Source organism: Lynx canadensis, chromosome E2, assembly GCF_007474595.2.
Source record: "Lynx canadensis isolate LIC74 chromosome E2, mLynCan4.pri.v2, whole genome shotgun sequence".
Lineage (NCBI taxonomy): Eukaryota > Metazoa > Chordata > Mammalia > Carnivora > Felidae > Lynx > Lynx canadensis.
Genome location: NC_044317.1, coordinates 50,110,846 through 50,126,089, shown reverse-complemented (window position 1 = coordinate 50,126,089; position 15,244 = coordinate 50,110,846). Strand labels below are relative to the sequence as shown.

General features: G+C 57.0%; 1 protein-coding gene across 3 annotated transcripts in view; it reads right to left on the bottom strand.

Annotated features, from left to right (window-relative positions):
- NECTIN2 (nectin cell adhesion molecule 2) overlaps positions 1-15,244 on the bottom strand; it is a 30,563-nt gene extending 15,319 nt beyond the window's left edge. Inside the window, exons 1-2 of one of the 3 annotated variants that reach the window (XM_032591382.1) lie at positions 14,870-15,244; positions 3,729-4,124 (exon numbers count right to left, since the gene is read on the bottom strand). In XM_032591382.1, the coding sequence (XP_032447273.1) occupies positions 3,729-4,124; positions 14,870-14,960 (487 nt within the window). In that variant the 5' untranslated portion in view covers positions 14,961-15,244. The remainder of the gene's footprint in view (positions 1-3,728; positions 4,125-14,869) is intronic. The other 2 variants (XM_030298959.1, XM_030298960.1) reach the window with 2 other exon arrangements.

The following is a 15,244-nucleotide window of genomic DNA, read 5'->3' as shown; positions in this document are numbered from 1 at the left end:
GCAACAGAGGGGTGACGTCACTCCTCACCCGCAGTCACTCAACAAACACCTCAGCCGTTAAGCCCCAACTGCCTGGGCTCCAATCCCAGTTCTGTTCAGCAGCTGCACGGCTTTGGGCCAGTCATTTCCCAGCTCCGGATCTCAGTTTCCTCTTCTGTAAAGTCGGGATAATAAAAAGTCCCACCCCGGGGGGGGCCTGGGTGGCTCAGTTGGTTGACTGTCCAATTCTGGACTTTGGTTCAGATCATGATCTCACAGTTTGTGGGATCGAGCCCCACACTGGGCTCTGGGCTGACAGTGCAGAGCCTGCTTGGGATTCTCTCTCTCTCTCTCTCTCTCTTTTCCCCACCCCCCCGCCCCTCTCCCGCTCTCTCTTTCTCTCAAAAATAAATAAATAAACTTAAAAAATAAATGCCCAGGGCGCCTGGGTGGCTTAGTCAGTTAAGCGTCCAACTCTGGATTTCAGCTCAGGTCATGATCTCACGGTTCGTGAGTTCGAGCCCCACATCAGGCTCCATGCTGTCAGCACAGAGCCTGCTTGGGACTCTCTCCCTCTCACTCTGCCCCTCCCCTGTTCACTCTCTCTCTCTCAAAATAAATAAACTTGGGGGTGCCTGGGTGGCTCAGTTGGTTAAGCGTCCGACCGGCTCAGGTCATGATCTCGCGGTTTGTGAGTTCGAGCCCCACGTTGGACTCTGTGCTGACAGCTCGGAGCCTGGAGCCTGCTTCGGATTCTGTGTCTCCCTCTCTCTGCCCCTCCTCTGCTCGTTCTCTCTCTCTCTCTCTCAAAGAATAAACATTAAAAACAACAACAAAGGGGCGCCTGGGTGGCTCGGTTGGTTAAGCGTCTGACTTCAGCTCAGGTCATGATCTCACGGTCCGTGAGTTCAAGCCCCACGTCGGGCTCTGTGCTGACAGCTCAGAGCCTGGAGCCTGCTTCCGATTCTGTGTCTCCCTCTTTCTCTGACCCTCCCCTGTTCATGCTCTGTCTCTCTGTCTCAAAAATAAATAAACGTTAAAAAAAAATAAAAAAAATAAATATAAACAACAAAAACAACAAAATAAACTTCAAACAAAAATTAATTTAAAAAATGCCCACCCCGTAGGATTGTTGTGCAGATTAAATAAATTTCTACGTATAGCACTCGCTGCACCGTGTGCCATGATAGAATTCTGTCTGGAAGAGGCTAAGTGGTTTTTTTTGTTTTTTTTTTTTTTTAAGCCAAAGCAGAATAATGTAGTTCAAAGGTCCAGCTCAAAAGGATTTCTACTTCTTTCCTGAAATCACCAGCAAATTGCGGGGCCAGAAGTGGGATAAAGGTTACGGAGATTCCCAAAGCGGGAGATTTTTGCCCTTTTCACCTACCTTCCTGGAAAACATGGAAAGATACGGGGAGGGAAAACAATAATACCGCCATGAGGAATAAGCAACCCGTGGCTATCACCAGACTGTCCCGGGTGGTGCCTCAGCTCTCCGGCTGGCTTGTGGAAATCTCTATCTGGGATTCTCCTGAGCTCATCCATACGGTAGGGCTCTCCTCTTCTTTCCCCGGACTGCCAGAGCCTCCGAGGGGCCTCCTCGCATCCTCCCCGGTCAACCTGCTATCTGTCCTCTGACCGTCCTGGGCACCTGCCCCACGCCGCCCTCAGACCCTGCTCCCACCTGCTGCGGGGTCTTCTCCTGCAGGTCCCAGCCTCACTTCCTCAAGGGAACTTCCCTGACATCTGACTCTCCTTTGGGGGGGGGACTCACGGCACCTGCTCCTCCACGAAAAGCAGAGGTCTGGCTGGTCTGTTCTGTGCACCTGCCCCAGGAGGCACCTGGGGTGAGACAGGTGCTCTCCGCGTATATCTCTCGAACAGAACAAGTGACGGCGTGGGAAGAGACCTTTGCCAGGGGTGGGGCGGTGAAAGTCTTGTGTTTTGAATTCTGCAAAACAACCGGGGTTTCGGGCGCCTCTGAAATGAAAGCCTTTGCCCAGGGACGGTACAGGGTGGACTTCTCAAACCCTCTGGGGCTGAGAGAGCGAAAATGAGAGTCCCGGGGCGCCTGGGTGGCGCAGTCGGTTAAGCGTCCGACTTCAGCCAGGTCACGATCTCGCGGTCCGTGAGTTCGAGCCCCACGTCGGGCTCTGGGCTGATGGCTCAGAGCCTGGAGCCTGCTTCCGATTCTGTGTCTCCCTCTCTCTCTGCCCCTCCCCCGTTCATGCTCTGTCTCTCTCTGTCCCAAAAATAAATAAACGTTGAAAAAAAAAAAAAAATTAAAAAAAAAAAAAGAAAATGAGAGTCCCGAGCGAGGTGGCTTGCGGGACATTGCCGGGCGAAGGTGGGATCCCAGGCGGGTGCCCGACATGGAACAAGAGCATCCTTCAAAAAAAAAAGCCCTCCCCAAAGTCTCCCCCGTTTTCTTAAGTGGCTGTGCTGGTCACCCCCCCTCCCCTGCCCTCCCCGGCTGGAGCTGGACGCTTTATCCCACCCACTCCTCCCCACCCCCCGCTGCATCTGCTCCCATGGAATCCTTCGCCCAGGAGGCCCATGCGATCTGGCTCTGCTGGTTTTCCTGCTTCGGCGAGGGGTCACGCAAGCCCTGGCCACCAGCCTCCTTTCTGCTCCTGGTACATGCCAAGTGCACTCCTGCGTCCCAGCTTTTTGGTACGCGGTTCCCTCTTACGGGTGCATCTATTCCCCTGCCCGAGGGCACACGCCCATGCGTGACTCCTTACGCTTCAGGACCTGACTAAGAGGCTTTCTTTCCCTGCCCATTCTGTCTAAAAGGGACCACCGGGGTCGCTTACCGGGAGTGAGTAGCGCATCATCCTGGTGTGTCCCCTTTGTTTGTTGGCTAATTGGCTCATTCCCCGGCATTACCTGTTTCCCGAATCTGATCTCCTCTTGCTGCCCCAACTGCCTCCGCCTTGCTGCCATCACCTCCTGCCGGGACTCACGCGCTCCCCTGCTCCCCTGTGGCCCCTGAGCTGCCACCCTTGCCCCCGACCTGCAGCTAGAGGAGCCTGTGAAAACTGAAGCCAGATCACACCTATCCCCTGCTCAGAACCTCCCACAGTCCCGGTTCTCTCAGGGCAAAAATCAAAGTCCTCACGTGGTTCATGGGGCCGTCTGTGATCCCGTGGCTCCCACTATCTTCTTGACCTTGTCCCCTCCTCCTTTCCCTTTAGTCGCAAGCCTCCTGTTACACTCACTTCCTCGCTCTACGGCAAATGTTCCAGGTGGGCCCTGCCTCAGGGCCTTTGCACCTGCCATTCTCTCTGTCTGAAATGCTGTTCCCTTAGAGAACCTACGGGGCTCCCTTACCTCCTTCGAGTTTTTCTTCAGATTTCACCCGGACTCTACAGCCAAAATTATAATCTGCCCCCCACCAGCTTCCACGGCACCTAGAACCACCCGACTCACTCCTGTTTTTCTTACTAACGTTAGTTACTGTCTGACCCTCCCTTATTGAAGTAGAAGCCCCAGGAGGGCAGGGAGCTGTCTTACTGCTTTGTTGCTAGAGCCCCAAACAGGGCCCAGCACATGGTAGGTGCTCAGTACGTCTTTGGCGAATGCCTTGTGCCTGCTGTAACCTCAACCCGCAGAACAGAGTCTGGCAACGGCAGGCGCTTAATGGATATTTGCCAACTGACCGAAGACCACGGAGAAAGCCGATATTACCGCCGGAGCAGAGGGAGAGACAGATCTGCGAGAGGGCTCTCCCGCCCGACCCTGCTCACCTATGGCCCGGAGCCAGGTCGTCCCCCGGCTGGTGCCACTGGGGAACGTGGCAAATTCGCAGGTATAGTTGCCCTCATCCTCCACCGTCAGTCCCCGGAGGGCCAGCGTGGCATCCCGCAGCTCCGTCTCCGTGCCCTGCCTGGTCCCGCTGCTCTGCCCGGCGGTGACGAAGGACAGCCGCTCTTCGCCGGGCTTTGGGCTGCGGAAGCTGGGCCCGTACGAAGGGTGGAAGGCGGCCACGCTCCTGCTGGTGCCGGTTGCGTCCACGTGCAGCCACGTCACCTGCGAGACTCTGACGTCCGGACCCGACGGCAGCAGGTGACACGGTAGCTGCACGGTGCCCCCCAGGTTGCCCCGCACCTCGGGCGGCACTCGAACTTGCACATCCTGGGCTCCTGGGGAGAAAAGAGAGAGGGAGAGAGAGAGAGGTGGGTGGGGGAAGGAGCCAGATACCTCCAGGCCAGGCAGGGCCATCGCTGAGGGGCCCCACTGGGAAATGCAAGCCCCAGATGCGACGCAGGAGGCCTTTGTGAGGTCCCGATTCCCGATTCATCCAGAGAGCACGTTTCACAGAAACACTGGGGACATAGGAATCTCGACTAGCTTACGTGCTAGTGTGGAATTACTGTTAATATCCTTTTAAAAACAGTTTGTTTATTTTAATATTTATTTATTTTTGAGACAGGGAGAGACAGCATGAGTGAGGGAGGGTCAGAGAGAGAGGGAGACACAGAATCGGAAACAGGCTCCAGGCTCTGAGCTGTCAGCCCGGAGCCCGACGCGGGGCTCGAACTCACGGACCGCGAGATCGTGACCTGAGCCGAAGTCGGACGCTCAACCGACCGAGCCACCCAGGTGCTCTGTCTCACAACATAAAATTTTAAATATTTAAAATGTGAGGACAGGGGCACTTGGGTGGCTCACTCGGTTAAGCGTCACCTTCGGCTCAGGGCATGATCTCGGGGTTCGTGAGTTCGAGCCCCGCTTCGGGCTCTGTGCTGACAGCTCTGAGCCTGGAGCCTGCTTCGGATTCGGAGTCTCCCTCTCTCTCTGACCCTCCCCTGCTTGCACTCTGTCTCTCTCTCAGTTATAGTTTCACCTTTCTAGAAAACCTACAGCCCTCTTAGCCACCTTTTTGTTTGTTTTGAGAGAGAGAGAAAGCACAAGTGGGGGAGGGGCAGAGAGAGAGGAGAGATCCAGAATCCCAACCAGGCTCCGCATGGGCAGCACGGAGCCCAACGCGGGGGGTGGGGGGGCTCCAACCCATGAACCTGAGCCAAAGTCGGACGCCCAACCCACTGAAACACGTGGGTGCCCCACTTTTTTTTTCTTTTGAAACAGCTTTATTGAGATATAATTCCCACCCATTGAAAGCAGGTGAGTATATATTCTATATTCATTCACAAGACTTGTTACATATAGTGTCTGTCACTGCAGTCAATTTTAGGGAATTTTTATAATTCCCCAAAGTAATTCGGTACCCACTGGCAGTCGCTCCCCGTGCCCCCAGCCCCTGGAAACCCCTCACTCACTTCCTTGGCCTCCACACATCTGCCCTTTGAGACATTTCGTATAAATGGAATCATACACTAGGTGGCGCTGTGCCTGGCTTCCTTCACCTGGCATCCAGTTTTCAAGTTTCGTCCACGTAGCGCCTCTCGGGCGCTTGGTTCCTTTTCGCGGCTGAATAATATGCCATTGTGTGGGTGTATTCTGTGGCATTTATCGGCTCATCAGTTGATCGACACTCGGGTCGTCTCCACTTTGTGTTGATTGTGAACAGAACGGAATATGAGCAAACGGGTTTTTGCGTGAACGTCTCTTTTCCCTTCTCCTCGTTTGTTTTCTCGCGTTTAATAAAAACACGGAATAAAGAAGGATGTTGTTCTGTGGTGCGAGGCAATACAGCACGGCGACCGCGGGCGCAGGCCGCCTGGGTTCGCATCCTGGTGCTGCCACGTGCTGGCTGTGTGACTTTGGGCAAGTCGTTGAACTTCTCTGGGCCTTGGTTTCCTCGGTGGTAAAATGAGGGTAATCGGAGGGCTCCGCCCCCTATAGGGGCTGTTATAAAGATTAAAGAATATTTGTGGAGCACTCAGCACAGGGCCACAGGAAACAGGAGATCAGTGCTTGTTAAATAAACACAGCCAGGTAAGTATAATTACAAGTGGCCCTTGATACTCAGCCTTGAGGCAAGGCCGAGGGCACATGCCCTTGCTCAAGGGGCAAAGGCTGTCCAGCTGTCTTTGACCGAGATGGGGGTGGGGAGCACTGGCCTCATACAGAAACCCAGGGCACATTAATAGGAGACCCTAATGAGGGGGTCCCCGCAGAAGGCAGTCGCATCAGCGGGGCCGGTCCCAGAGACTTTTGGAAAGAAGCCCCCAGCCAAGACCACTGTGTAACAGATCTATCGCCTCGGGGCACCTGAGTGGCACCATTGGTTAAGTGTCCGACTTCGGCTCAGGTCATGATCTCGCGGTCTGTGAGTTCGAGCCCCGCGTCGGGCTCTGGGCTGATGGCTCAGAGCCTGGAGCCTGTTTCCGATTCTGTGTCTCCCTCTCTCTCTGCCCCTCCCCCGTTCATGCTCTGTCTCTCTCTGTCCCCCAAAAAATAAATAAACGTTGAAAAAAAAAAATTTTAAATGGGGATGTTCAAGCAGGGTCCCTCGTGACAATTCCATGAGACGACTTCCTGCCACGAGGCCTTTGAGGGGCCCCGCACGGGTGAGTCAAACAGAGGCCAGAGGCCGTTAGCTGCCAGCCCGCCGCAGGCCAAATCCGGCTTCGCGTGTATTCACTCTTGGCCCACACAGCATTGTTTCCAACACGAACCAGCACTCACCCATCTACTGACCCACAGAAGGGTCTGGAGATTAAAGCTCAAAATCCAGACCAAAATCAGGATATGGGGTTCCTGGGGGTCACCAACTGGGTGGAGCTGAGGAAAGGCTGTCCCTTCCCTCCAGTGCCAGGATCCTTCACCCACTCGGCCTTCAAAGGCACGGAATGTGGGACAAGGGTCCCCCAAGGGCCTGCCCCTTTCCAGCTGGGTGGGGAGGGACGGGCCCTCTGTCAGGAAAAATCACCCGGCCCTTGTGGGCTCTGGAGAGAGCAAAGTAGGGTCGGGCCAGGAACGTAGGTTTTCCCCTTTGAGGCAAGTGGGAGCTACGGAGGGTTCCGCAGCTGGAGAATGACTAGGCTTGAACCCAGGGAACCCGAGGGGCAGGTGGAGCCGGGCAGAAATGCCTCACCAGACAGCAAGAAGTCCTGCAGAGGGGTCACTAGAAGACCCAGAGGTTACGATGGAGACTGGGTGCAGGGCTGGAGGCTGGCTCCTGGAGGGGGACTTAGAACTTAAAGGGATTGCGTGGTGGGGGAGGGAGGGATTGGAATCTGCTCCCATCCCAGGCAAGTTCGTGGGACGGTGACTCAGCAAACAGGTCCTGGGTGCTAGAGGGTTGGCCCCTGGGGATGGGATGTCTGTCTCTCGTTCCCTGCTGTATCCCCAGAGCTGACACCAAGGCATGGCATGCAGTAAGCGCTCAATAAATACAACCAAATGAGTATCTGGCTCTGTGTGGGGTGCAGGTGCCTCAGAAGAGACAGGGACACGTGTATCAGGTGAGGGTAGACAATGGGGCGGGGAGACCCACGTTGCCCCAAGAGTCATTGTCAAGGTGGCCGGGAAGACTGAAGGGGGTGAGGTGTGCGCGTAAGAACCCAGAGCCAGAGGCCTGACCCGCCTGAGGGAGGCCCGGAGGGCTTCCTGAAGGAGAAGGCATTCCTTTTCAAGGGAAGCAGAGCTCAGGCTCGCGGAGCCCCACCCCTACCTCTGGGTCCCTGGGATCCTTCGGTGAGCCAGATTTCACATTCTGGGGAGGTCCTTGTGGCCGCGTGACAACTGGATCTTCTGAGGGAGGGCTACCCTCCTGTATCTAGGGGGGGTGTCTCAGCATTGTCTGCTTCAGAGGTTTAAAAAAGACCCCGCTCTTGGCTTCTTGTGGGGCAGGCTCCCCAGGCAGGGTTTTCATCCCCAACACTCTGCCCCAGAGGGCCATACGCGCCTCCCCCTGCCCCCCCACTTCCTCTGCAGAGCACTGCTCCCCCTCTTCCAGCCTGGACTTTCGTGACTTCTTGGCCCGGTTAGGCCCACAAGCTATGCCCTCAGTATCTGCGACAGCGATCGGCTCCTGGTGGACACTCAATATTCTCTGAATGAATGAGGTTCTAAAATCCCATGGCCTGAAGTTCCCCATTCTGTTGTTGTTGTTTTTTTTTTAAATGTTTATTTATTTTGAGAGAGGGAGAGAGAGAGGGAGACGGAGAATCCCAAGCAGGCTCCGCGCTGTCAGCACAGAGCCCGGCGCGGGGCTCGAACTCACGAACCTCGAGATCACGACCTGAGCCGAGACCAGCAGTCGGACGTTTAATCGGACGTTTAACCGACGGAGCCACCCAGGGGCCTCTGGAAGTTCCCCCAATCTGTTTCTAATTCTGAATGAAAGAACAGGATGGTTCAGCCCCTGTGGGGTTAGGGGTGTTTCCACCTAAACGTCGCCCCTCGTCCTCTACCCCCACACGCGGTCCATCAGGAAACCCTGTCGGCTCCATCTACAAAATATACCCACCAACAGACCATTCTGAGCCCCGCAGTGCCTCATCTTGTCTAATTCACCGGTACCTGCCCGCACGGAGGACTGCAGTTGCCCTCACGGTCTGTTCCCAAACACAGCCAATAGGTCCCTCCTCCCGGCTCAGAGCCCTCCGGCGGCCCTCCTTACTCAGAAAAGAAACTCTCAAGGCCCCGCACGATCTGCACTCATCCTCTTTCTAGCCTCATCCCCCACCCTCTCCCCTTGGCTCACCCTGCTCTGACCACACTGGCTTCCCCACTGTTCCCCAGACGACCTCAGGGCCTTTGCACTCGTTCCCGCATCCTGAAATGCTTCTTCCCCACGTGTCCCCATGGCTCCCTCCCTCGTTTCGTTCAGGTCTTTGCTCAGCTAGGCAAAGACCCCCTGAGCACCGTAATGGTAATAAAAACTGCCTCGACCCCGCTTCATTTCCCTCAAAGCACCTGATGTGTCTCCCCCACTAGAACATCAGTGCCCGGGGGGAGGGGTCTTTGCTGACTAATCTATCTCCAGAGCCTACAATGGTGCCTGGCACACTGTAGGAGCTCCAGAAACGTGATGGATGAACGAATGAGGTGAAGCTGGGGAATCAGCTGTGCACTAGATACACGGGCAGAGGCTCCATTAAGAGTTTGCGCTTTGGGGGCCCCTGGGTGGCTCGGTCGGCTAAATATCTGACTCTTGGTTTCCGCTCCGGTCATAATCCCATGGTTTGTGGGTTCGAGCCCCGCATCGGGCTCCACACAGAGCCTGCTTGGGATTCTCTGTCTCTGTCTCTGCCCCTTCCCGGCTTGTTCTCTCTCTCTCTCTCTCTCTGTCTCTCTCTCTCAAAAATAAACATTAAAAAAGATGTTTGGTGGGAATGCAAACTGGTGCAGCCACTCTGGAAAGCAGTATGGAGGTTCCTCAAAAAAGTAAAAATAGAACTACCCTAGGACCCAGCAATTGCACGACTAGGCATTTATCCACGGGATACAGGTGTGCTGTTTTGAAGGGACACATACACCCCAATGTTTATAGCAGCACTATCGACAGTAGCCAAAGTATGGAAAGAGCCCAAATGCCCATCGATGGATGAACGGATAAAGAAGATGTGGTCTATATATACAAGGGAGTATTACTCGGCAATCAAAAAGAAGGAAATCTTGCCATTTGCAACTATGTGGATGGAACTGGAGGGTATTATGCTAAGTGAAATTAGTCAGTCAGAGAAAGACACAAATCATAGGACGTCACTCCTATGAGGACTTGAAGAGACAAAACAGATGAACATAAGGGAAAGGAAACAAAAATAGTATAAAAACAGGGAGGGGACAAAACATACGAGACTTAAATATGGAGAACAAACGGAGGGCTCCTGGAGGGGTTGTGGGAGGGGGGATGGGCTAAATGGGGAAGGGGCACTAAGGAATCTACTCCAGAAATCACTGTCGCGCTCTATGCTAATGAACCTGGATGTAAATTTTAAAAAAGTTAATTACATTTAAAAAGAAAAGAAAAAAAAAAGTTTGGGCTTTTGCCTGAGGGTGCTGGGAAGCCATGGAGAGTTGTACCCAGGGGGAGGAACAGGGTTAGGTTGGTGCCTTCTGGAAGGACCCTCGGAATGGGATGGGGCAGGGACGCAGGGGCGGGGGGGGGGGGGGGGTTGCGGGGGGGGGCGGGGGGGGGGTTTAAGGAAGAAAGATCAACCAGACGTGGTGGCAAGTTCAGCAGGGAATGGCTGGGACGTGAGGCCCACAGGCTCTGAGAGTCAGGGGCAGAGGGGTGGGCTGGTGCCCAGACATTCTGCGTCTTAGATGGAGGCTGGGGAACCGAAGCCAGGAGGACGGCTGGCCTGAAATTAGGACCCTGGTGTCCAGCGCGCTATTGGGAGCGTGCCTGTGCCCTGACCTTGGCTGGGACGTGGCTGGCACCACGGTGGGGGAGAGTCTGGCCATGGGAACACGGGCCTCCCTCAGCTTCCCTCAGCAAGGCAGACTGGTGACAGCTTCATGAGGCATCAGCTGGGTCCCCAGACACGCTTCCTGTCCCTATGGCCTGGGCCTGCAGGCTTTCTGGTGGCAGAGTGGGGGCTGCCCGGGGCATCGCATGAGCCCAGGAGAAAACTGAGAGAGACAGAGACACATAGCCTGAGACCCTGAGATCCGGGGTTGGAAGATCAAGGCAGAGAGGAGGGTGCCATGGTGACTTCGAGTAGGGGGCTGGGGGCCCTGACTCCCGGGCTCCTGCCTGGCTGGCTCCTGGGACCCATAAACACTGTGACCTGCCCTGTCGGGTGCGGCAGGACTCGAGCAGGCCCTTGAAGGCGGGCGTGCTATGAGCGCTGGCCTCCGCTGCTGCCTCAGCCACCTTGCTAATTAATTAATTGCATTAATCACAGTGCCCACCCCCGCAGCGGACATCCGGGAGCCGGTCTGGGGTGGGGAGAGGCGAGCCACAGCAGCGGTGGCCTGGAGATGGGGCTCTCTGTGCCCAGCTTTCTGCACCTGCCTCCCTGTCTCCCCCAACCATCTCTCAGAGGGTGGTTATCACTCCCTCCCCAGGCTGAGACCTCCCTGCCTTTCTGCAGCGGCCACACACCCCCCCACCCCGGAAGGACCCAGGACCCCCGCTGTGGGGTCTGATGTTTCTGGCGCTGGATCTCCAGGACTGCCCTCCCTGGCCGAGCCCCTCAGACAGAAGCTCTCACCGCTCTGCCCAGTCCACATTTACCCCAAAATGTTTCCATCCCCGAGACTCTGCCCGCCCACCCCCCCCTCACCCCAGCCCCGCAGGCCTTGATCTCTCTCTGCATCTGATTCCTGGGCCCTGAGTCTGTCCCTACATGTCTTCAACTCCCCGGCTCTCTGGTTTCTGCCTTTGTCTCTCTCAGACTTTCTGCTTTCTGTGTCTGTCATTTCTCTCTCTAACAGCTTTATTTTTTTTTTAAGTTGATTTATTTATTTTGAAAGAGAGAGAGAGAGAGAGAGTGAGCGAGAGCGCTTGCACGAGCAGGGGAGGGGCAGAGAGAGAGAGAGAGAGAGAGAGAGAGAGAGAATCCCAAGCAGGCTCCTTGCTGTCAGCACAAAGCCTAATGCGGGGATTGATCCCACGAACTGTGAGATCACAACCTGAGCTGAAATCAAGAGTTGGATGCGTAACTGAGTGAGCCACCCAGGTGCCCCTCTAATGGCTTTATTGAGATACAATTCCCATACCATCCAATCCGCCCATTCAAAGCGCACAGTTCAGTGGCGTTAGTATATTCCCAGATCTGTGCCTCCCTCACGGCAGTCCATCCCGGAACATTTTCACTGGCCCAAGAAGACGGCCCACATCCTTAGCTGTTCTCATATTCTCTTTCCTCTATGTCTGACACCTGAGAGGCCCCTCTTTCTGGGTGTGGGTCTCCTAGTCTCTGGAATTCGGCTCCCTGCTTTATCTCCTGGGGTCTCTAAACTCTCGGGGTTTCTGGTGTCTGTCTCTCACGGGCTGTATGTCTCTGACCCTGGGACCTCCCTGCCTCCCGGGTCTCCCCATCTCTGCCTGCCTCTCCGCATCTCTGATACCCTTTGTCTATGCCTGGGCCATCTCCTTGGGTCTCTCTTCTCCTCCCCCTCCTCCTCCATTTCTCAGCATGGTTGGGACATTAAAAATGTAACAGTGTCCCTGGCGGGGTGGGGAGCTGGCCGGTGTGCCTTAACTCCCTGTCCTTTCTGTGTCCACCACTCCCTGCGCCCCCCACATACTGCTGGCCTTGAGACTGGCCTGTGCCCTGACCTCCCTGGGTCCTGGCATCTCGTCACTGATGGCTGGGGGCTTCTGGGCTCCCAGTCCCTCACCAAGGCTCTAAATCTCTCTCCTTAGGCTGTTCCTGCCTTTATCCTGGTGCGTCTGTCCAGCTCCCTCCCCCTCCTCCACCTTTCTGGCCCCATCTCAGCATCTTTCTGTCCCACCCTTGTGGGCCACATTTCATCCTCCCCCCGCCCCCCGCCATCTCTCTCGGTTCCAATCTAGGGTTTGTCCCTGACCCCATCCCTAAATTTGTTTCTGACGCATTCTCCGTCGCCTTCCACCTTCTGTCCCCAGCCCTGTATCTCCCTCCCTGTCTGTGAATCCCTTCCCTGCTCCCCTCCCCACCTCGCTGCCCAGTCCCCCTTCCCTAATGAGAAGAGACAGCAGGCCCTCTCCTCCCATCCCCCTCCACTACGGGCTGACTGACAGGGAAGAGCCAAGAAAGCTAGGGAGGACTGGAGAGGAGGCGACCCAGCAGGGGGCCCAGGTGGAGAGCCCTCGGTCCCCCAGGGGCCGAGGAGGGGGGAGGCAGAGGAGCGAGAGACAGGTAAAGAGAGAGATGGATGGCAAGGAAAGACAGAAAGAAGGAGCTCTGTGAGAGGAGAGAGCCAGAGAAGCAGAGAGAGGCGAGAAATGAAGAGGGGAGGAGGTGGAGAGAAAGTGAGGGAAGGAGGGAGAGACAGAGGGAGAGAGAAAAGGGGGGAGGGAGAAAAGGTGGGAAGCAAAGGCACAGAGATGAGGGGTCAGGAGGGCGGAAGGCCCCCTCCCCAGGTGCTAAGAGCTTTCACAGGGGCTCAGTGAGGCCTCTGAACCCTCCCACTGGCCCTAGAGGGAAAGGGTTACTGTCTCTGTTTTACAAAGGGGGAAATGGAGCCTCAGGGGCACCTGATGGAGCAGAGCCCAGGAAGGCTCTGAAGTCTGACGCCTGGCTTTCTGGGGACTGGCTGTGGACCCCGGGAATGTGGCTTGCCCTTTCGAAGCCTCCGTGTCCCCATCTGCGAAATGGAAATAGGAACAGAGGACCTGTCTCCTAGGGCGATCTAGAATTCTCCATGAGATCACGAGTCAAGTCAAAGCCTGGCTCAAGGTCAGGTGGGTTCTGAGCGTTTCTCACAAGCGGCAGGTCCTGACCTCATGTCCCTATCTCTGACACCAAGGCAGAGCCAGTATCCAACTCGGAGTCAAGGCTTGGGATACAAATCAGCGACAAGCTGGGGCAAATGAGGTCAGAGGGATAGCCAGGGTTCAGGGTTCTCGCAAGACACCCCCCCCCACCCCCCACCCCCACCCCCCGCTCCCGCCTACACTTCCTGGGCAAACCCTTGGGAAACTCCAGTGTCCAGAGTTTCTAGCTGGGAATAAAGAGCCCAGTCACCTGCAAGGGGGCGGGGCCAGAACCTTCTTCACCTGTTCGTCCCAGCCTCTCCCTCCTCTGAGAGCTGCGCCCTCCCTCAGAGGGGTTGAGGGGACTGGGAGGGAGTCGGTGGGCAGAACAGAGGGAGGGGCGGGGGATTAGGGCGGCGGCTCCTCGCGTCCCACCCCCCACCCCCCCGCGGCGGCTCCAAGGGCGCGACCGGAGGAAAGATAAGGTCCCGAAACCTGGGAGTCCGGAACCGGGAGCCGGGGAGAGCTCCCGCCCCTCCCTGCCGGGGTTCAGCTAAAGTGAAACCGGTAAAACTTCCCCAGGGACGTCCCAGCCGACGGCTCACAAGGAAAGGGAAGCGTCTTCTTTCTTCAGGGGACACAGCCGACCGAGCGCCAGCTTCCAGAGAGAGCCTCCTGCCCTTGATTACATCTAGAAGCCAAGAACCGGGTGCCCCGCCCGCATTTACATCTGGATCTCAGGAGACATTCCAATGCCTACAATTAAATCTGAAACCCAGGAGATAGGGCCTCTTCCGCCTCCCCCCTCACCCCCTGTTTTACCTGGGACCCAGGAGCCACAAACCCCCTGCTCACAATCTGGAACCCAGGTTTGAGCCCTTCCTGCCCCCAATTCGACCAGGACCCCAGGACACATAGCCCCTAGCCTTCATTCTACTTGGGACTCAGACCCCGAGCCCCTAATTTGTCTGGGTCCCAGGAGCCAGGCCCCAGCCCCTTGTTTTCTGGGTCCCAAGAACCTACAGCTCCCTGAGGCCCCAGGCCCTTCCCCAGGTCGCCGGAACTCTCATCCTTGGCCCTCCAAGGAACACGAAGTCCCAGCCCTCCAGCCCCTCTGGAGAGCCTGGACATCTTGGCCCCCTGCCCTCAGTTCTCCCAAGGCCTCAAACGCCCAACCCTGGGAGAAGGAAAATGGGGGATGGTCTTGTCTCCTCGTCGCGACCCTCCTGCTGGGGAGCGGGGGGAGAAATTCCCCACATGCCTGAGCGGGAAAGCGGAGATGGAACCTCAGATCCGGGTTGACAGCTCAGTGCGGGGTGGGGTGGGGGGCGCGAAGGCTCAGATTTAACCCTTTTGGTGTTAGAGTCTGAGGAAGGGGGAGGGGATAACCGAGAAGTCCGGTGTAGGATGGATGGAGAGTTGGGATTAAGAAGGGTGGTGGTGGGCGGGGGGAGAGGGCTGCAGAGAGATAAGGGTCCGAGTCGGTGCGGCCGGCCGGGAAGGGGGCTCGAGGGAGGGGGCTCGGTGAACTGGGGGTAGAGCGGGGAGGGTGCTCGGTCTTTCCCCACTCGGAAGGTGCGGAAGGGGTTGGCTCCGCGCGGGGGGTGGGCGTCTGCGGTTTCTCACCGGTTTCCCGGAGCAGCAGCAGCAGCAGCAGCGGCAGGAGTGGCAGCGTCGGCGACGATCTCGACGGCGAGAGGGCTGCGGCCCGGGCCATGGGGGGGCCCGGGGTGGGACTGGGCCCGGGCGGGGGCCTGCGGGCCACTCCGTGAGCGCCGATCGGCTGGGCGGTCGAGCAGGTGCCTGAGGGGCTCCGGCTCCCGGCCGGTTCACGCCCGCTCTGCTCCCGCGGCTCTGCTCTCGGGGCCGGGCTCTCCCCGCTCGGCGCCCCCGGCCCCAGGCTTCTCTCTGGCAGCTCGGACTCGCTGACGTCACAGGACCCACCCCTTCCCTCCCCCCCCGCGGAGCCGACCTTGGGCTCCGGCCGCACTCGCTCACGCT